Source organism: Urocampus carinirostris, chromosome 4 (assembly GCF_059441175.1).
Source record: "Urocampus carinirostris isolate Australia breed hairy pipefish chromosome 4, RoL_Ucar_1.0, whole genome shotgun sequence".
Taxonomy (NCBI): Eukaryota; Metazoa; Chordata; class Actinopteri; order Syngnathiformes; family Syngnathidae; genus Urocampus; species Urocampus carinirostris.
Genome location: NC_142352.1, coordinates 28935482 through 28957563, shown reverse-complemented (window position 1 = coordinate 28957563; position 22082 = coordinate 28935482). Strand labels below are relative to the sequence as shown.

Here is a 22082-nt window from a genome sequence, read left to right as displayed (position 1 = left end):
CATACTAGAAAAAAACTTAAAACAGTAAACGTAACTGGTTTATATTTTTTCAAGTATCCCTCTTATTTGGATCCTAGATTGTAGTACCTAATATCTCATTATTTTAATTAACATTAAATAAATACGGGCCACAGGCGGTCTGGTTTTTTATCCGACCCGCCTTAAAAAATCTAAATGTAATGATAGTAAGAGTACAGTAATAGTCAATAGAGTACCACTAATACAGTTATTTTTGTGCCATTTTCGCCCCCATTGTCCCTGTATGTGTTAAAACAAAATTATTACACCAGAAATACGACAAAAATACTACAAAATCGTCCAGAAAAAACAACCTAAAAATCTCATTTAGTGCTCAAAAACAGGGATCAAATATATTATTTTATTTTCATTCTGAAAAAAAAACTACTATATAAATGTAACGGGTGTAATAATAACTTTTATTTTATTGAAATTCCTGCTAAAATATGTGTATAGTTTTTGGTAAATGTCCTGCAATGCTGAGTCCAACAGTGCCATCTGCTGGTATGGGGTGGGGTTTGGTTTTGGCTTCTAACATGTGACCAGGAGGCGGGGTTTTGTCAGTTTTACCAGAGTACTACAAAGAGATCAAAGAGATCAGACCCAGCAGAAAAAGCTAATGTTGTGACTCATCCATTTGCAGAACTGTAATAATAAAAACCTCATCATCCAGTCCAGCGTGAATGTGGATCTTTGGTGGGACACGTACAACGCGGTTACATTGGTGCCGTGACCCGTGACTTCTATCAAACTCGCCGAACCGAGGACTGTCCTACCTGCCACATGAGCTCACAGTATTTGAAATTTTAGTTACATGAGCGATATTGTTTAGCTCATTACAGTGCAGTGTCACAGTGATACGAAGGCTGCTGATTTATTTTGTGATTTTGACTTATTTACATTTTTTTCTGTTAATCTTTGAAACATGTTTAATCAGAGCAATGTGTTAGCTCCACAATTTGACACACCTATTCACTTTGGCAGGGGCAGGGGCATGTTTACCCCCATCCCCTCTGATAATAGTTCTACCCCAGGTGGTGCTACACATAGAGTAGAGGCAAGTTCCAGTGTGAGCACCCATAATGCAGCTGACCAACATGCTAGCCTACCTTCACCTCAGGTCAGACCCACATCTACGCCAAATTCCACGAGTGAAATTTCTGAGGGTTTAGCTGATCACATGACAAATATTATTCAGGAGATAGGACATAAATTGGCTGATAGCATATTCTCAAATATACAGTCACATAATATAGTAGCTCCTAACGCTGCTGCCACACAAGATGTAGCAAACAGATTGAGTCAGGTGGTTACGCAGAGAAAGGTTAAGGAACCGCCGTCATTTATTGGGGATGGCTCAGACTCAATAACAATACATGAGTGGGAAGATCTAATGAGGACATTTATAAAAAGGAGTGATGTGAGACTTGAAGAGCAAGCAGAGGAAATCCTTATACATTTGAGAGGAAAAGCTAAAGATGTAGTTAGGTTTAGCATTAGAAACAGTAATATAGACGTCTATACCCGCCCTGACATGATTTATAGTCTTCTCAGGAAATACTTTAGCTGTACCAAGTACTCTGCTGTCCCTTTAGCTGACTTTTATTCAACTTTGCCCAAAGACCAGGAAGACCCCTATGACTACTGGCTGAGACTAAACAGAGCAGCTGACCTTGCCTCTGAGTGCTTGAGAGAGCAGGGCAAAACATTTGACAACCCTGAAATAGAGGTTACTCGCATGTTTATTAGGAACTGCCCATGCAAGGAACTGGCACTCACTTACAGATCAAAAACCATCGAAAAGTGGTCAGCATGTGAGGTACTAGAGGTGCTGAATGAATACCATGCTGAGAAGAGCTACAAAGCAGATTCCCTACAACAACCTGCGAATAGAGCGGAAATTGCCGTACACAAAGCTGAGGTGAACCATGGTCCAACCCTCGTGCACGAGCCACCTCAGACTTCGAGCCCACAGTATGTCTCTCTAACGGACGTTATTAGTATGTTGGAGAAAGTTCTGATACGTGTTACCTCGAACCAGTTTCAAGAGAGAGGGGGAGCTCCAACCAGGCGACCTGGAGCCAGAATAAATGGTTTCACTGCCAAGCCATGTATCATTTGCAAAGAAGTCGAACACAGTGCTCTCTCTCATTGCCGAGACAAAAACCTTTGCTTTCACTGCCATGCCCCAGGGCATTCTCGACGTGATTGTCCAGTGACGAAAGTTGTCCCGCTGCCTCAGGGAAACTAACTGATCTGCGCTTAGGGGAGAACAGTGCAGATCAACTGAGTATACCTCCCACCACTAATGTGAAGCCTGACATGCAAGACAATAAATCAATTTATGAGTTGTATAGCAACAAGATACCTCCATCGAAGAAGCTGATCTTTCAGGGGTTTCAGAGAATAGCGGAGACTGACGAACTGTTTTACACACCTGTACTTGTGCAAGAAGGCCCCACTTTCAGAGCGCTGTTGGACAGCGGGTCGATGGCTTGTACAGTAAGTGAGGACACAGCTAAGTACCTCCTGCAGCAATTCCCTGATATGATGAGTTACACGGCCGATGATTATGTCATTGTAGGCTGCGGTGGACACCAAGTTTCTCCCAGAGATATGTACGACATTCACGTCACAGTTTACGGGTGCCAAATGATAATACCAGTAATGGTGGTGCCAGGCCAGACAGAACAGATGATCCTTGGCAGCAATGCCATCAAATATATTTTGACTCAATTGAAAAGTACTGATGGCTATTGGAGATTAGTTTCCACTCCTGACAACGGTCTGTCCGATAACCACAGTCAATTCCTGTCAATGCTTTCCAACACAGAGAGATGGAGAGGTGATTGCATTCCAGACAAGGTAGGGACAGTAAAGATCAAGAGTTGCGTGACGCTGAACCCACGGACAGAGTTGTGGTGCTGAGAAGAAACAGGAAAATTGCAGATGTGTCTCCTTGTATCGCAGCGGAAGACCTGCCCAATGCAGAGGAGGTCAAGTGCAACGTGCAGAGTGTACAGAGCAAAGAGGTCCGACCCAGGTCAGAAGAGGACATGATGCGTGCATTGAAAGCTCTGGGACTGCAAGACATTGACCTGAAGTCATGTGAGGTTTCGCTGCAGTGTAAAGACAAGCTCCTTCATATCATCGAACAATTCGAGTCAATCTTTTCTCGCCATAAGATGGACTGTGGAGAGGCCAAAGAGTTTGTACATCGTATCCACCTTGTTGATGATAAGCCGTTCCGTCTACCCTACAGACGTATACCACCAAGTCAGTATGAAAAACTGAGGACGACTCTGAACGAGATGGAAGAGAAAGGAATTATTCAGAAGTCGACTAGCGACTATGCATCTGCGCTTGTTCTCATATGGAAGCGGAATGGAGAACTAAGGGTATGTACTGATTACAGAAGGCTTAATGCAAGAACCATAAAGGATGCCTACCCACTACCGCATCAAGCTGATGCTTTGGCCGCACTTGGGGGAAATGCCTTTTTCTCCACAATGGATCTGACGTCAGGCTACTACAATGTCCCGGGGAAACGCAAAGTTGCAGATAAGTGGGAGTCAACCCCGTATGAAGTCATATCAGTCAAGCCTGATCTCAATGTCTACAGAGTCAAGGATTGTCTGACGGGCAAAGAGAAGGTAGTTCACAGGAATTTGCTGCTCTCTGTTAGCTTCTTGCCCTGTGAGGATGATCTGGCCAGCGAATCTGAACACTCAGAGTCTGACGCTGCTATGCATGGAAGTGATGTATGCCCTGATTTACCTGACGCGGTTGAAGACAGTGATGTCCGTATAGTAAACTGGGTGATACAGGCAGGTGAAGAGCAAGTTCATCCAGAGGTAGAGGATAACTCACTAGACAGCAGATCTGATGCCCAGTCCGACTCTCGCAGTGTTGATACATCCAGTCGAGGAAGTCAGCACATCCCCGAACAAGATGTTGACCATACTTCAAGTGACAATACGGAAAGCCCATCACAGTGCTCTGAAAACATGATCCCTTTGGGTATGGGTCTCCCAGACGAGACCCCATTGAACACTGACCATCTGGACGCAGACTCCCCTGATACTGACTGTTTAGACTTGACTGCCCCAGACCTTCAAGCTCAGGTTATTTGTGCTCAACCTAACCGTTATGGTCTTAGGGTCCGCCAGTCCATCAGGCCTCCTGGTCGTCTTATTTGTCAGATGAATGACCATGTGGTAGGTGACAATCCTCTGTCCGCAATATCTGCAAGTTCCTAGTTTAAGTTCAGTAGAGATGCACTTTTAGTTTGAGTAACAAAGCTTGAGTAAGAAACAAGAATTGTGCCTATGTGAGCACTTACAACTACAGGAACAATGTTTGATATTTCAGAGATGTAACAGGCATCTTTGAGTCTGTGCTTAGTTAGGAGTTTGATCGCCTCCTTTCTTTTCACACTCCTTTTTGGGAGAGTTTTAGAACTGACATGCACTTCAGTTTGTTCCTTGTAATACTGTACCAGTTTTCGTTTCCTCTTTTTCATCAGTATTTGCCTTTTTGGCATGTGATTTTTTTTTTCTGTTTAGTGTAGCACTCCCATATTTAGCAGAATTTCAGGGGGGTGTATGTAACGGGTGTAATAATAACTTTTATTTTATTGAAATTCCTGCTAAAATATGTGTATAGTTTTTGGTAAATGTCCTGCAATGCTGAGTCCAACAGTGCCATCTGCTGGTATGGGGTGGGGTTTGGTTTTGGCTTCTAACATGTGACCAGGAGGCGGGGTTTTGTCAGTTTTACCAGAGTACTACAAAGAGATCAAAGAGATCAGACCCAGCAGAAAAAGCTAATGTTGTGACTCATCCATTTGCAGAACTGTAATAATAAAAACCTCATCATCCAGTCCAGCGTGAATGTGGATCTTTGGTGGGACACGTACAACGCGGTTACATAAATACTATAAAAATATTACTGGAGAAATATTACAAGAGCACTACTACAGCAATATTGCAAAATTACTACTATGGAAGTAGAAAAAGAGAAAATCGAGACAACTAAAAGTATTTTTGATTTTATAGGTTCTGATTTGTCAGTCATCTCAGATTGACTGCTATCAATTTTACACAGCCGCGGAGTTTTGTGTTTCACAAGTGTCTTTGCAGCAAATGTCAATGCAGTGGTGAATTTGTTCTCAACCACCACTCTCCCTGCCTGCATTTGGAGGATTTTTGCAAAGCGTTTTTGGCTTCTCGAATGTTTAGTTTGATTTCCCAAAAAGAGTTCATTTCACTAATGTTTTTTTCTTTAATCTAGGTCCCTGAAAACATTGTGACCTCCAAAAAAATCAAGGTGGGCAAAATAAAACAGAAGGCCAATGTTTTAAAACAGAAGTGCATTACATTAATAATTACATTACATTACTTATTGATTTATTCGTAGATTATAAAAACATGTGTCAATAGCATAGAGTCATCAAAATGTTAAATAGTTCCTTGCTTTGCGCGCACATGTATGTGTAAATGTTTTTGTGGTCTTCTTTACAACTCTTCATAAGACTTTGGCCATTCCCCAAGTATTTTTGACTCCTAACTGGCTCAAGTAGTCAGGAAACCCGTAGAGGTGAAAAGTAGATGTAGCAATGTGATTCCTGACTCCATCTTCATAAGTCCAAAATAATTAGTGGCTAAGGTCTGGCAATCATGTGGTATTTCCCTAGCTTAAAATATAATTTGCCTTTAGTTGATGCAAAATTAAAAGAGGGTTGAGAATGAAACCATCAGATGCATTTGTTAGCCAGTATCTACCATCTGCGTAATCTTGGGGGGGATAGTCTTCCAAATCAAAGAAGGTGCTTGTGTGGTGGAGAAAATTAAGATGCACAATCCTATATAAATCGGGTCCCAACAGAGCAGCATCCCCACCCGTCCCAACCAACTTCCCGGGGCCCTGGTAGCACCAGAGTACGCCAATCCCAACTCTGGGAACAGCGCCTGAGGGAGAGGCAGCCCCAGAGCATTGGACTAGGATGACCAGCCACCCCCAGTCCAGCGGTGTGGTGTGTGAGCCAGCATATCTTCCAGCCCAAGCCCCAGCCCATCTCATTCACCCACCTGCACAACCCCGAAGACACCAGCCCTCGTGCCAGTCTTCAGTTTCCTGCACTGTTGCTGGCAAACCATTGGTGGACCTGCTACCACACTTCCTGGTTCTGCCCATCAATTAACTCAACCTGTCAAATATTAGCTGTTGCTAGTAGTTAGTATAAAAGCACCCCTTTTCTCTCTCTTTTTCATCACTCTCATGCATACTCCTACAGATTGGTATTTTGGCAATGTCTGCCCTGGGGTAGGTCAGACAGATGCTTCTATACATACTGTACCACTCGACGACATATTTCCTTTACGCACAACAACAGGTAAGAGGGGGCAATGCCACCCTTGTACTGTATTAGTTAGAGCAGTATAATTAGTTAGAGACTTGCCACTACTGGGGGAAAATTAGTTAGGCAATTTAGCTGGTTCCCTTTTCAGCAGGGTTATTTTGTTTGGCATACTTCCACTGGTCCCTTGACCTGGTTGAAAGTTTTGTACAAGTTCTGTTATCCTGTCCTTGTTATTCAATAATACTACCATTTTGTTACCTTGTGTGGACACCATTCTTTGCTCCAGCGAACTCAGGTTCCCATTTTTCTGGTTTAAGTTATTTCTGTTACACTTTTTACTATACTTGGGGAAAACTTAAAACTTTTGGGCTGTCACAAAATAGCCCAGAAAATCATTGGCTGCTCTCTACCCAGTCTGGAATACATTACCAGCTTGCTACTCAAGAGCAGAGCCATCGTCATTATTACCAAGGACTCTTTCCACCCTGGCCAACACTTCTTTGACCTGCTGCCCTATGGCAGACACGACATACCCCTTAAAACAAGGACCAACGGGCTCAGAGACCATTTTCACTCCAGGGCCATCACTACTCTAAATTAGCATGTGTAACGGGTGTAATAATAACTTTTATTTTATTGAAATTCCTGCTAAAATATGTGTATAGTTTTTGGTAAATGTCCTGCAATGCTGAGTCCAACAGTGCCATCTGCTGGTATGGGGTGGGGTTTGGTTTTGGCTTCTAACATGTGACCAGGAGGCGGGGTTTTGTCAGTTTTACCAGAGTACTACAAAGGTAAGACATATCTTTTGGTGCTCCACAAAATAAGTTAATTTTAAACTTTATAACCCCAGCTGACAAATCTCTCACCATGCATAGTAATGTGATTGATATTGTCAAGCTGTTTAGGTTTATTTTCGTTTTGTTTCTGTTTTACTAAATATTAATTCCCCTTGTAGAGATCAAAGAGATCAGACCCAGCAGAAAAAGCTAATGTTGTGACTCATCCATTTGCAGGTAAATTGTACCCATTTTTATACTCATTATTGTTTTTATTCCTATTTTTCATATACATTAAAAAAAAAGGATGATGTTGGTTAAAATTCAGAGTAAAGAAAAACATGTTGAATTCATTGTAAACGTTAAAAATCCACTATACGATCTCTTGTTAAAAGTATCTTGTTAAAATGCAAAGATTTATAAATGTATTGTGATATTCTAAAATGTATTTTCTGTAAAGTGAAAAGACAGCTCTTTGATATGCTTTGTTGTCAGTTTTACCAGAGTACTACAAAGAGATCAAAGAGATCAGACCCAGCAGAAAAAGCTAATGTTGTGACTCATCCATTTGCAGAAACTGTAATAATAAAAACCTCATCATCCAGTCCAGCGTGAATGTGGATCTTTGGTGGGACACGTACACCGCGGTTACACATGCAATACTGATTATTATATGTATAATTTCCCAAGTATGGAAAAATGGGTATTTATATCTTACTTTTGTACTTATTTGTCCATTTGTGTTGCTGCTACATGTTATTTTACTATTTTTCATGACACTATTGTTACAATCTCTAACACTACCTTGCGTATTCTTTTGTCTGGCTATCCTGACATTGTTTCATCTTATTTTTCGATTTTAAGCGTTACATTACATGTTTATCCTAGAGTGCCATGTCAGATCTTGCTACAAGCATTAATCAAGGTTGTTAGCAATGACAAATTAGGTCAATTCAATTAAACACACGAAACAATAGAGCACACATTTGCAACAAAGAGGACACAAGCAAGGTACTTTGTTGATGGCGGGGACCGTGAACGAAACAATTTTATGTCTAAAATTTGAATTTTTATCTGAGTGTGCATAGTCCCTGCATATAAATATAGACAGTGTGATGACTACAACATTTTGTTTTCCCACAACATTTCTCAAAAAGTCTTTAATTTAGAAGATTGAATCATTTTAGGACTACAGCCCATGCGCATACAAGTTTTAAAAAAAAAAATCATTTACTTCCATTATGAGTTTTAAGCAGGTAGATATGGTATGGTTCACTTCTGGTGAAGCACAGTCACATTTGAAATGAAATGAAATGATCTGCATTTATATAGCGCTTTTCAAGTCAATGACTTCCCAAAGCGCTTTACATTGTGCTTCACATTTCACATCTGTGCAGCCATGTAAGGCGCTAACCTGCTTATTGGGGGTAATTGGGGGTTCAATGTCTTACCCAAGGACACTTCGACATGTAACACGGACAAGCCGGGATTCGAACTGGGATCCCTTAATCCTAAAACGATCGCTCTACCTCCTGAGCTACTGCCGCCCCAATTTACACATAATAAACCAGTATGGAATATTCACCGCTAAATAAGCATCTCAACATGATTGTTCCCAAGCCCTATACATCAACATAATTGGCTAAAAAAGAACAACAAAATTCGAATAAAACCCAGAATTTAAAAATATGAGTTTTCATGAATTTATTTTGTTGCCTCTCCTGACTACACGCCTCTGCTCAGGTACTCCTGGTGCAGCTTCTCCTGGTTTTCAAAAAGCTTGCGCAGTTTCTTCCCTTGCCCTTTGCTGAGTTCGTTCCCTTCAGCATCATGAGTGGGGAAACCCTGCAAAAGCACCAAATATTGACATAACGGCACGTGTTTTAAAATTTGGAGTGGTTTCAACGTTTTACCGTTTCGTCAAATTTGGAATATTTGTCGGTTTCCGCAAGGAACATCTGAGATGGGTGGATCTTCATTTTAGCAAGCTTAGTCATCTGAAACACAAAAGTTGACGAAATACAAATGAGTAAACATGTATTGATTTAATGTCAATAGATCAAAAAGGGTGAGAAGTTTATTCTATTTTTAACACCTGCAGATGAGATGACATAGGATGCCAATTTGTTATGATGACTACAATGCCTCACTATTGTTTGTTCATTTGACTAATATGCAGTGTTAACTAGGGGTAAGCGGATGGATCAAAATATTGATATTATCAATCCTAAGCAAGTACCGTATTTTCCAGTCCATAAGTCGCAGTTTGACCGGGGGTGCGACTTATATTCTGATGAGACTTGTATCTAAAATTATTAACACAATTACTGGGTATGTCTTTTCACATGTTATTTACACACTAAACTGCAAGAGGGCGATCTATGCCTGTGTTGATAATTCAAACGTCATCCCGAAAAATGTCCCCCGCATGAAAGGACTCCCACCCTAGTATATATGTTACTGAGGCGAACGTCCCTAAAATTACTTTTTATCTCATTTTTGGGAAAATGTTCCAGGCTGTATTTGCCAAAGACACACCGCAGGAAATGGTGCCCCTACAATCCCAGTGGTTAAGGGATCCAACTAAACAATAGAACAGTAAAGCACAGATAATTTGAACCTTTAATAGAAGTCACTTTTGAGCAAGTTGAAAATATTTACTCCGGCGAAAAGACCCCTTATCTTCTGAAAGTTTTTGTCCCAATTGGTAAGAAAATGTGGTGTCATTTCGCCAAAGTATATATTTTCAACTTGCTCAAAAGGAATTTCTATATAAAGTGCAAATGACATTGTATCGACATTTCGTTCTGTATACACGTGTACACGAATGACAATAAAGTAAATCTGAAAATACTCTGTGCTTTATTTTTCTATTGGTTGGTTGGTTGGATCCCTTAACCACTAGGGTCGGAGGGCCACCATTTCCTGTGGTGTTTCTTGGGCAAGTACAGCCTGGTGACGCCCATCCCTCTCCAGGCCAACAAATGTTTCCACCCGGTCTCGAACTAGGGACCTTTCGTAGGTCTACTATTCTATAAACTTAACAAAAAGGTCAAAACCAACTTCTTGTTCTTCTCTCTTCTTGGCAGCCTCCTCTTTCTTCCTCTGCTTCTCTACCTCCAGCTGCAAACACAATAGTGCACACTTTACATCTTTTTGACTTGTATCTAAAAGGACAGTGTAATATTTGGCCACTAGATGTCACTGTATTGTGTATCGCAAGTGAAAACGAGTGCTACAGAGCACAAGGAAGAATACAAACTAAGGAGACAATGTGACCAAACGGCACCATTTTTCTTCTAATTCTTTTTTGCCTAGCATATCACAAGGGTTTTTTGGGGGTACCGGTATCAGCGAGACAATTATGTCAGCTTCTTCTAGGTGAAGCTCATGTTATGTAAAAAAAAAAAAAACAAGCATCTTGAAATGAGTACTTAAAAAAGTGGGTTTATGATAGTATTTTTGCTTTTTAAATCACTACTCTTTTTTACCAATAGAATGCGCTAATTAATACACAATCTTCCTTTAACCCTGTGATGCATAAGTGGGGTCATTTTTGACCCCGTAGGTAGTTTTTCACAATCAAATAAAAAAAAAAAGTTGTAACTATCAACGTATTCCTCATAAAACTTGATGCACATTAGTATTTTTATTTTCAACCCCACACATGGAAGAGTGAATGTACTGGTAGCTCATGCATCCATGACAGGCTTCCTAATAAAAGTTGAAAATACACAACATTTTCTCTACCTTATATACTATTCCAAAAGGACCGTAATTTACCATTTCTCGGAGAGTCTTGCTTTACATGTTTAGGGGCGGTATTTTTTATTATTTTTATTATTGACACTATTCTCACGCGCTGATATCAAATGAGAGTCAATTCTTCCAGAAGAGACGTCTTTGCTTTTCCATTCCAGTGCTAGTGCATCTTCTTACCTTGATTTTCTCGTCCCTTTCTTTCAAAAGAATCTCTTTGTCAACAAGTTTCACCACAGTTGGCAATCCTGAAAGTCATGATAAGCAAAATCATTCATTAAATAAAAACGAAACTCCTATTGTTTTATAATATGGGAATTAGATCACTTTGTATTATTTATTTTGCAAATAAAAGCAAAATTGACAAGGGCATACACTGTACACAGCCCTTATGAGAGAGCATTTCCCCCACCTTTTAACTGTACACTTTTTGCAATGTGGCTCATTGAGAAATGAAGTCAAATGGGAATTTTAAAAATAAAAAATGCCTAAAATTAGCATTTTGGCATAAGGCGTCACGATGAGGTACGCTGGGAGCACAGCTGCGGACACGAAAAACAAAGACAGTAATCACACATCCCTGAAGATCATCGGCCACTCTCTGCCTAGAGGACATTGCTGGCTTGTGCTAGTGCAGCAAAGCCATCAATATTTTTAAGGACTTTTCCCACCTTGGTGCCCACCTCTTTGACCTGTTGCCCTTTGGTAGCTGCTAAATGTAAATGTAAATGGTCTGCATTAATATAGCGCTTTTCAAGTCAATGAAGACCTCCCAAAGCACTTTACAATGCTTCCCTTTTACACACCAACTAACCGATAGCAGCGTCAGCCATGCAAAGCAACTACCTGCAATCGGGGGCATTAGGGATTCAGTGTCTCGCCCAAGGAATGGAACCTGCGACCTCTTAAACCCAAGACGACCGCTCTACCTCCTGAGCTAATGCCGCCTTACAGGTCTCTACAAGGACAAATGGGCTAAGGGACAGCTTCTTCCCCAAGGGCCAAAATCACCCTTAACGAGCTGACACAACTGATAACATATTGAGACTTATTTTGTTTTTCTGTTGCTGCTAAATGTTATTGCACTATTGTTACAATGTACCATTCACAAAGATTGTAGTGTTATAACTTAGGCCAGTCTCTGAGGACTACGTTGTAAACGTTTTCACCCCCTGCTTTTTATCCTGATAGTCTTAGATCTCTTTTTTTCTCTTGTAGTATGAATGAATGAATGAAAACTTTTATTTCGAACATAAAAATAAAAACAGGACAATAACAATGAATCAACAACAGAATAATGTCACATAAGCAGATGTAGTAAAAATGCAATGCAGAATATTACCTTCATGATCTTCAAGGCGGACACCAAGCTCTGGTAATGTCATGTCACGGACATCATCACACAGTCTCAGCAACTCCATGACTGGTTTACATTGTGTAAAAGAAAAAAAAATGACACGATAACCCAACATGAAAAATCAAATAAAGGATAAAATAAATTGAGATCCGTACCGTTCTGCTCTCTAGCAATTGTTCGCACTTGTTCTCGGAAGTCTGAGAGGACCGACAGGTAAGGCATGACTGTGCTCTCCAGCTACACAAGAAAACCAAAGAATCTCAGACTTTCTTGAATATTAGTAGCGTTGTGTTAAAACATACAAATCCCCAAAATGTCCTGCTATTAAAACCAGAGAAGTAGAAACCCTTTTTTGTTTTTATCATTTTTGTATTCAAGGACAAACCCAATTTATAGGCTAAACTATTTGTTAAACTATAAAAAAAAATACTGGCTTAACAATGATTTTTTTTTTTTTTTTTTTCAAATTGCAAAAAACTTTACATACCTTCTTATCTTCTTTATTACACAACTGCATGGCCTCAAACTATCATGACCTTAAACTATAATCTCACAGGCCATTGTCACAATTATCTCCTGGGCCGCTTGTTTGAGACCCCTGCCTTAAATTGATCCACACTTTCGCTATAAAAGCAGGGTTTGTACACCTTTTTCCATGGCCAAATTAAAGCAATTTTTAAATACTTTCAAGGCCATTTTTCCAATTCATCTAGTACCATTAAAAAAAATAATAATCCAGTTCGGAATCATGTACTTTGCAGAGCCACAAATACATCTGCGATTTACATATTGGATTTTTAATGTTGCGTGTAATTTATCGAGACGCATGACATTTTAGATCTTCAGTAAATCGCAAATATATTTGTTTTTGAGACAAATCTCTCCCGAAATAGGTGTTGGGTAAAAACGTAGCTTACATTTTCAGTTGCATGGCTAATAATTGATATACAAGCCTTGCACTAATATGGATTTCAAAGTGCCCTGTCCTCTTAGGCGCGACCTATAGGAGGCGATGACGCTCCATAGGACAATGCCGTACAATGTAATGCCAGCTGCAGTTAATCACCAGGGAAGAAAAAATGCAATGACAAAACGAAGCCACCAGAGAGCAGTGTCGGCGTCATTTTTAAGCAGACTTTTTGTCAAACATTGCAACAATTTAGAGTATTTACCAGCTTTTCATCCAAAATTCAAGCATTTTCAAGATATTTAATCACCCATTGGGAACCCTAAAAATAACATAACATAATATAAAGAGTTGTATCTCACGTCAACATTCTGTCCCGGCCCTCCAATAGGGAAGCCAATGGCTTCAGAGCCTTCAATTGCACCAAATATCTAGAAGAAAACACATTTTCACGTTAAGGTTGTTAACATGTGGAACAAAAAAAAAAGAACAACCCAAATTGCTGAATGCATCGTAGCAGAGTGCGGGATTGAATTAGAGCCGGGCTCCATTATCAAGTTCAACATTTGTGAAAGACAACCATTCAAAGTCTTCTTTTCACAGAAGGGGATCATCTTCTCACCTTGAGCATCTCAGTGAGATACATGGCGATACTTTCGAGTAGCATGCGGTTGGGTCTCAGCTTGGCACTCTTCTTGCTGGCCATGTAGCTGTTGCTCTGATTTACCAGCTGCCTCATCTCTTCCATGGCAGTGCGGGTGTCCACATTGTCACACAGAGCCGAGTGGACGGCTGACTTCTTGTGGAAAAAACTATGGCGTGCAGACACAAAACAAAAAACAATTTTCATCATTTGCAGATGGCGTAGCAGTGGGACTCAGTCTCGCCACCAAGATATCAACAGTGAGTTGCGTTGTTTGAGGTGTCCTTAAAAAAGTAGAATATTTTCTCTATTAAGTATGTGTTAACAATGGCCAACTGAGTTCAAAGAGCCCTTATCATTTCTTTTTCTCCCACGGCTTTTATCTTACCTTTATCAGAGTGGTTTCATGCTTGTGATTTTCTGTTAGTGTAGCGTGGTGAAGTTAAGAAAGGCACCGTTTCAAATACCGTCCAAATGTTAACCCAAACTCCAAAAAATGAATAAAAGAAGAGTTTGTTTGAGCGCAGTTAATAAATTCCCGGACTCACATATGCCACACCAGCGGCTTGACAGAAGCTGCAAATATTATTTAAGCCAGAAGATGTGTCAGTAAATTGAAAATTTTCAAATTCCAGACCGCACCTCCAACTCTTTTCCCTAGTAAGTCAGCAAACCAGTAAAAAATATTATTGACATTTTAAAACATTTCTGATGTGGAACAATTTTTTATACTGGTTTTTACCGTAATATAAGGGGAATTAGGCTTGCATTGGAAATTGACAAATTCCTGCAGCATACGGTCTGAGAAATACTCCAATGACGGACATTGGAGTCATAAACCTTTACAAACACTCTGTACTTATTGGCAGGACACTAGGCTGCCAAAGTGCATCTCATCACACATGCCGTTAAATATATGAAAGGCATTGACTGCTTAGCTAAATCAATGGTGGGGAGGAGTAGACTAAAATGAGTGACCGAAGAGGTATTCCTATTTCTTACCCTACCTTTTGTTAAGCGCAACCTCTGCCACGTCCCATTTCTCAAACCGCCCGGTAATGTCGGTAGGTGCACGTAGAATGTCCTTCACGTTTAGAAAAAACTCCTGTTGCATTAAATAAGAGAAAACAACAATATCATTCTATATATTGGGGTGATATTTAAATAAAACATTCTTTAAATGATTGGTATCCATACATTGAGAAATTTTTCGTATTGGACGACTAACTCCATCGTGTTGGGGGAATAATCCAGGGTATCTTTCCAGGAATGCATCAAGAAAGCAAGACGGAGTTGGCGGGCTGAAATGACAAAGATTCTTTATGAATCACTTGAATTTGTTAAAATTGAGCAACCTAGTCAGATCTAATTGTCTAAGACATTATGAATTCATTCCTCAGTTAAATTATAGAGTTTGCTATTGTGCATTCTTATTCATTAACACTCATGTAATCTCCGGTGGACGATAAGGTGTTATAAATGAGCACAAAAATCCAAATAAACTGGAAATAGAATAGATTTCTGACTGATATTCAAATCAAATTCAATTCATACATCGTGCCTTGTACACACTACCTCGCACAGCTTTTAGCTATGGTGAAAAATGTTTTTCAGATAGCCACTTGTCAATAAATGTACACTTTCCCATGGTCGAAAGTAAACATCTGTCTGAAGTTGCCATGTATATTCTGGGTAGACTTAAGACATGCATCTGCTCTGAAAGGCCTGACTGAAACCACATCACCGTTTTGACATTTCTGTTATTGTGGTCTTGCGATGTTGTCACAAAAGTAAATCGGTAAATTATTAAAAAATACAAGTGATAAATGCTGGTTTAAGATCAGGTAATTGTGCAATTGTAATCCTGTGCAGTCCTTTGAGACATTTTGGTGATTAAGGGCTATATAAATAAATGTGACTTGACATGTTACAATATTTTTTAGTTCTTACAAATATGTTATTAATGTGTTCACAATTTTAACACTTTCGAAAATTGGATTTAAGACACTATATTGCCAGTTAAGGCCTTATTCTTAGAATAATCAATGTAATGCCTTTTAAGACTTCAAAGATCTGTGGGAACCCTGACATTCAGTCTAAATGACCGACCAAAGCTCCAAGTGAGCAATACAAATGCGTTATTAATTCTGCCTAAATGTCTAACAGCTCAGCCCAAACGAGTAGGAGACCTACCTGTATTTTTTTCCAAGGCTTCTTTAATGGTAATGAAATTTTTCAGAGATTTTGACATCTTGCATCCTGCAATGGTCAAATGACCAGTGTGCAAGAAGTAACGGACCCAGTGATCGTTCTCAAAGAAAGCCTTGAAAGCACAAAAAAAACCCTCATGTTTGACACAACATTTAATTGCAATAGAAAGAAGTTTTCACTTTTATACCTCTGACTGAGCCAGCTCATTGTCGTGATGGGGGAATCTGAGATCAAATCCGCCACCGTGAATGTCCATAGACTCCCCTAGGATAGAGCCAGCCATAGCTGAGCACTCAATATGCCAGCCAGGCCTTCCCTATTTAAAGACAAATCTCAAGATTAACATCCAAGTTTTTAAACTACAGTTTTACACCAAAGTCTCTCAAATACAAACAAAAAGAAAACAGCTCAACTCTCACCTTTCCCCAAGGAGAGTCCCACGAAGGCTCTCCCGGCTTAGATGCTTTCCATAAGGCAAAGTCATTGGGGGATTTTTTCTCACTTAACTGGTCAGCAGAAATGCTCAGGTCCCCTATATGACACAAACTAACGATTAGAACTGATAATAATTTTGCATTTTTAGAAAGATGACGGTTTCCCAGACGGTTTCACAAATGCATACACTAACCTTCTCCCTCTTGCAAAGCCTTCTGATCTCCAACTGCCTCAGGAACAAGTTTGGCATACGAGTGCACTGGACTGGCATCGAACTTCGCAGTGTTGAAGTACACGGAATTATTTGATTCATACCTGAAAACATAATTTGACCAATTAATACAAATAAAAGTTGTGTGTCATTAGTCAAACATTGGCACGGTCCGTATTACCCATAACCATTGGTGACTATCTTTTTCACAAACTCCACGATTTCTGGCACGTATTCACTGACACGAGTGAGGACATCAGGAGGAAGAACCTGGAAAATATTTGCACAGTAGTCAAAGTTAGAGTCCATCTTAAAGAGCGAAATAAGAGATTTATTTCAAACAAAAATATTGACCAACATACAAGAGAAATTCCAAGTTATATATTTCCAGACGCTACCACTGGAGACCGCCCATCGCTAGAATCAGCTTATCCCAGTTAGTGTTTGGTTTCCCACCATGCAGCAGGGCAGGGCTTTAAAGTCATTTTATTATGCTCTTATTAATGTTTTATTGTAAATTTATGTTCTATTTCTATTTGTGTGTTTAGTGATCATAGATGTTTTTTTAATAGATGTTTAGGGTTGTGAAAAATTTGACTTTGACTTGAAAGATTTCGGGAGGCTGGGACGTGATTAATTGGTTTTCAGTCATTTTGTATCGCTCCAGATACGACAACAAATAAATCCTGTATGTAGGACGTATCACTGTACACTGGGGGTCTCCAATGTGGTGCCTATTGGCACCAGGTAGCCCCCTAGGACCACCTGAGTGGCCCGCGGACTGGTTCTGAAAATATATTTTGGGTCGTTGTGATTTTCAAGGAAATTTGATTCCAGACTTGTATGATGTTTAGGAGTTATTTTAACCTCGAATAATTACGACCCAGTAAGGACACAGTAATATGTTATTTTAGAAATGCATTTCAAACTTTTAGCCCTATGTGATTATCAGTGACAAAAAAGTAGCTTTAATTGTTTAAAAAGCTTGGTGACCCCAGCTGTATTTAATAAAAAGTAGAAGAATAAAATAGCAAGTGAAAGCACACTCCATCGGCTCGGAACGCCTCTATTGACCCGGTTGCCTTGCCCCAGAACACACAAGGGGCAGGGTGCAGGATTATTTTCTTCTTCCCCATCCACCTTCCCAACTTTAGTGAGTCATTATTCATGTGCCCTGAAGAACCATGAACACAGAACCCCCAGTCAGACACTCAAATCCTCACCTATAGTATGGTCTGCTGCATGATATCAGGTCTCTGGGGGCCCTTGATATTTTTAAAAGGAGGGTCAACACCCACTTTTTCCAATCAATCATTTAGTTCGATTTGTTTAACTTCTAACCTTTGACTGTAAGACATTTCTATGGATTTCATTTTTCATTTCACAAACGTGTGCCCGACTACCTACGTTTAAGGCGTCCATGTCTTTATGATACTCCCCCTCCCAAAATGTTGGCAGGATTGCAAAGATAGAGTTGTCTGTGACTTCACTTCCAAACTGACCATCCAGCCAATCCGACAACATGTCTTTGGAAGTAGCCAGGAGTGCCTATTGGAAAAACAAATACACTCAAGATGGACACCAATGTTTTCTCAAACAATATCAATACATTTGTGATTCAAAAGAAAGTCAAGTCTTACCTGAGCCAGAGGTTGCACCACCTCATCAGTGGCTTTACTCTCCAACGCATCCTGCAGAGGCTTGAGAGCGCCTGTGATGGCAGCATCAAGTCTTTCTAACATCTGCTTCTTATCTGCATCCGTAGTTGAAGCCAAACGGGCTTGAAAGGGCTGCAGGTAACGAGCAAGTAGATTGTTATCATGCAACCAGTCTTCAAGTAAAACACAGCTAATTTGATAAACTTTCCTAAACACACAAACTTAGGGGCTCATGTTGACAATGTTTTTTTGTGCTACTTCTCACCCCTCTGGCAATCAGCACGTCCTTTAGTATTTGAGCAGCTCGAGGTTGCTTCTCCTTGTACTGGTCCATCAGGTAGTTCTGACGTGCCCTTTTGATTATCTGAGACAAAAAGGTTAAACATCAATGTTTGGTAGGCAGATTCAAAATCCGAGTCCCCCAACGTCTAAATATGAAATAGTAATTCAATTAGAAACAAACATGCTTTTAAAATGTTTGGCATTGTGATAGTATGTTAACACAACACTATTTGGGCTAGTATTAAAATCTACCAAATAAATAAAAACACTTTGGCTGACATGTTTCCAGGACTCCCAGTTAGGAAATTACAGGACTGGGAAGGAATAGGAAAATATTTAATGGGAGCATCAGTTAAAATTCGCAGAGGTACAGAAAAGTAGCATCACAGTCACATTTCAGAAAGGATTATCATCTTCTCTCAGTCAACAACATTGTAACACTACAATTTTATAATCTATACTAAATGCTTTTGTATAATTAATCTATATTCTTTATCGACTAAACAATTTGAATCCTCCTTGAATTCATACTTTAGCATGTACTTACTTTATCATCGATGTCAGTGATGTTCATGCAGTAGTAAACATCATACTTGAAATAATCTTTCAGTACTCTTCGTAGAATATCAAAAGAGATATATGACCTGGAAAGATATCAGGTATTACTGAAGGTGCTTTTTGTGTTAGACAGGTAAAGTGTTTCTCATTGTACCACCCCAGTTTACCTGGCATGTCCCATGTGGGAAGCGTCGTACACTGTTGGCCCGCAGCTATACCATGTCACCTTGTTCCCATTCTGAGGAACGAAGAGCTCCTAATAGATTTCACAAGAAAATGTGTTACTTGTACTGTTGAAATCAGTATGAATTTATTGGGACCATAAACTTAAGGGCATTGTAATATTAATGACTTCAGATTGTGAACTTAGATTTTGTTAGAACTAAATTCTCTATTAACATATGAACCTGGCTGATACAGGGTCTAGTAAAAGTATTGACACCCCCTCTTTAAGAACCTTTTGTCATATTGTTATTTCACGCTTCAAACTTAAATCTATAACACTGCGAATATTGGTCTAAGAATCAACAAAATGTGGGACACAATCGTGAAGTGGGACCAATTTTTTTTTTCAACATTTTGAATTTACAGTGAAAAACAGAAAAGTGGGTGTGGCTAAAATATTCCCCTAAATGCGGTATTTTGAAGTCGAGGTCGAAGTAGAACGAAGTTGAGTAAAGTCAGTACTTTTTCGACAACCGGCTTGGCTCACTAAAAAGAACCGGCTCTTTCTGGTCCTAAACGGCGCTTCCGGTTGTTTTTGCTTCTTACATTCCTTTATAACCAAATATTATGTAAAATTATGCACAAAATGACTTAAAGGAAGGTGGAATAGAAAAAAAATACCAAAATGAAAAAGTAGTGAAAAGCTGAGAAAAAAAAAACAAAGAGAAAAAAGAAGGAAAAATTTCAGAAAAAATACAGGGAAAAAGAAAAGAAAGAAACAAAGGAAAATAGTAAATAGAGAACAAAAAGAAAAAAAGTAACAGCTAGGAAAAAATAAACACAATTGGATTTTTTTAAAGGAATTAAAAAAAAGAAAACAGAGAAAAAGAAGAAAAAGTTTGTGTTGCATTCAAATAATTTCCAATTATACCAAGTCAATCTTGTTGCCAACATTGTACTTCCACCAAAAAAATTGTGATTAAATACAGTTGTGTATCGTGCAACAGACTAAATAACCCCCCAAAAATGTTAGTATTATGCGACAAAAGATACCAGGAAAAAAAATTAATGGAAAACTTGTGAAAGAATTGTTGTAAAAACAAATGACGTTTGTAGGCTGTACACTCTTTGCAATAATACATTAGTCAATTCATTCAAAAGTGATTTTTTTTTTTGCATTGCCGGAAATGTAACGTGATGTCAAGTTTTGGGCATGTTTGATAATAACTTAGTTGCCACTCATGGGATTGCTGTTGCTCACTGTTGTTTTAAGCGTTGCTCACCGACTTTGTGTGAACGCTCAGACCCGTGGAAAATTAGAGGGAACATTGGTACAAAGTATTAACTCAAAAGGCCCCAACATTGTGACAACACCCACTTTTCAATTCGTTCACACAATATAAAATGGTGAATACATTTGGTTTCTTTTCATGATTGTGTCTCACATGTTGATTCTTAGAAAATATTTTAAGTTGTTTTTATGAATAAGTTTGAAGCCTTAAATATGGTAATACTGTATGTCAAAAAGTTTTTGGGGGCAAGGCATTGTATGTTATACGATCAAGCAAAAAATTACTCAAGTTTCATCAGAAGAAAATTGTAAAAAGAAGCAAGAATTATTGCATTTTCTAATAGTAATTTTAACAGCTCTCTTTGATTACTAAATAGACTAAAATTGTAACACATCTTAAGCTATAAGGAAGCTTTAGTAATTATCAAGAAGTTCAATTTTCCTGTGCACATTTGTAGGAATATGTAAACTGCAAACGTACAGTTTTTCATTCAGATGTTTTTTTTACAGATATACTGAAACACATTAAACCAAAGCAACTTGGGAAATTTATCTTTAAAAGAAGATTATCAAACATCGACTTTATCACTCAAAGTCAGGATACTAATTAGTACATTGTTATGAATTATAAAACATCCCAACACAATCTCCGAATTTACCAACAACTTACTGGTGATTGACTTGTCATGACATACACATGCTTATCATCATCGTTTAAAAAAAACACGTGTATTTCAGACTTATGGCATGCCTAATTGTGTGTAGTAGATTTACGGCAAAATGAATTGAAGTTAAAAGGTGTTTTAACGTAAGAAACCTCAAAACATTTGAAATACACGGTTTCTATACCTTTGCTATGATCCGACTATTCTAGAATCGAAGCTGGTGAATATTTGATCCAGATGTCAAATAGCGTATACTGGTAGTTTTTTTTTGTTTGTTTTTTTAAGATTTACAGCTTAGTGAGCTAATGTTTATACTGTTTTGGTGTAAGGAATCATTTAACTCTTAACACACACACACACACACACACACACCAAGCAGCTTCCATACCTTTGCTCTGGTCAAACTATTGTAGAGTCTAAGTTGTGGAACATTTGTTCCAGATGGTGGAAACCATTGAGGCTGTGCTCGCCTTCCTTTACCTGAAATCAAATAGTCAAAAGTATTAAAACTGGGCTGATAATGATTAGGCTTCATGCAAACATTTAAATTGAGTGATGCATTTCGTCGATCCACCTTTAAAACATGAATATTTTTAAAAGATTGGGTTCTTTTCTCGATACCAGATGATAAGCAAAGCATTAGTTTCACCACTTTTCCTTGACCACAATAATCAAGCACACTTGGACTACATATCGACATTCACACATAGATAGTTGAGGCATAATACAGAACATCAAATTATTATTTGTCCTATAAGTGACTTATGTATGTCACTCAAGCA

General features: G+C 39.0%; 1 protein-coding gene across 2 annotated transcripts in view; it reads right to left on the bottom strand.

The window, feature by feature from the left end:
• Positions 1 to 8847: 8847 nt before the first annotated feature.
• Positions 8848 to 22082, bottom strand: part of cars1 (cysteinyl-tRNA synthetase 1) — a 17134-nt gene continuing 3899 nt past the window's right edge. For both annotated transcript variants that reach the window (XM_088334053.1, XM_088334052.1), the window contains 21 exons: positions 21689 to 21780; positions 19347 to 19435; positions 19169 to 19265; positions 18605 to 18703; positions 18322 to 18471; positions 18089 to 18229; positions 16863 to 16951; positions 16664 to 16785; positions 16455 to 16567; positions 16223 to 16351; positions 16018 to 16147; positions 15022 to 15125; positions 14832 to 14929; positions 13804 to 13993; positions 13544 to 13612; positions 12430 to 12511; positions 12260 to 12340; positions 11098 to 11165; positions 10222 to 10281; positions 9072 to 9155; positions 8848 to 9003 (listed from right to left, as the gene is read on the bottom strand). In XM_088334053.1, coding sequence (XP_088190179.1) covers positions 8884 to 9003; positions 9072 to 9155; positions 10222 to 10281; positions 11098 to 11165; positions 12260 to 12340; positions 12430 to 12511; positions 13544 to 13612; positions 13804 to 13993; positions 14832 to 14929; positions 15022 to 15125; positions 16018 to 16147; positions 16223 to 16351; positions 16455 to 16567; positions 16664 to 16785; positions 16863 to 16951; positions 18089 to 18229; positions 18322 to 18471; positions 18605 to 18703; positions 19169 to 19265; positions 19347 to 19435; positions 21689 to 21780 — 2207 coding nt within the window. In that variant the 3' untranslated portion in view covers positions 8848 to 8883. The remainder of the gene's footprint in view (positions 9004 to 9071; positions 9156 to 10221; positions 10282 to 11097; positions 11166 to 12259; positions 12341 to 12429; positions 12512 to 13543; positions 13613 to 13803; positions 13994 to 14831; positions 14930 to 15021; positions 15126 to 16017; positions 16148 to 16222; positions 16352 to 16454; positions 16568 to 16663; positions 16786 to 16862; positions 16952 to 18088; positions 18230 to 18321; positions 18472 to 18604; positions 18704 to 19168; positions 19266 to 19346; positions 19436 to 21688; positions 21781 to 22082) is intronic.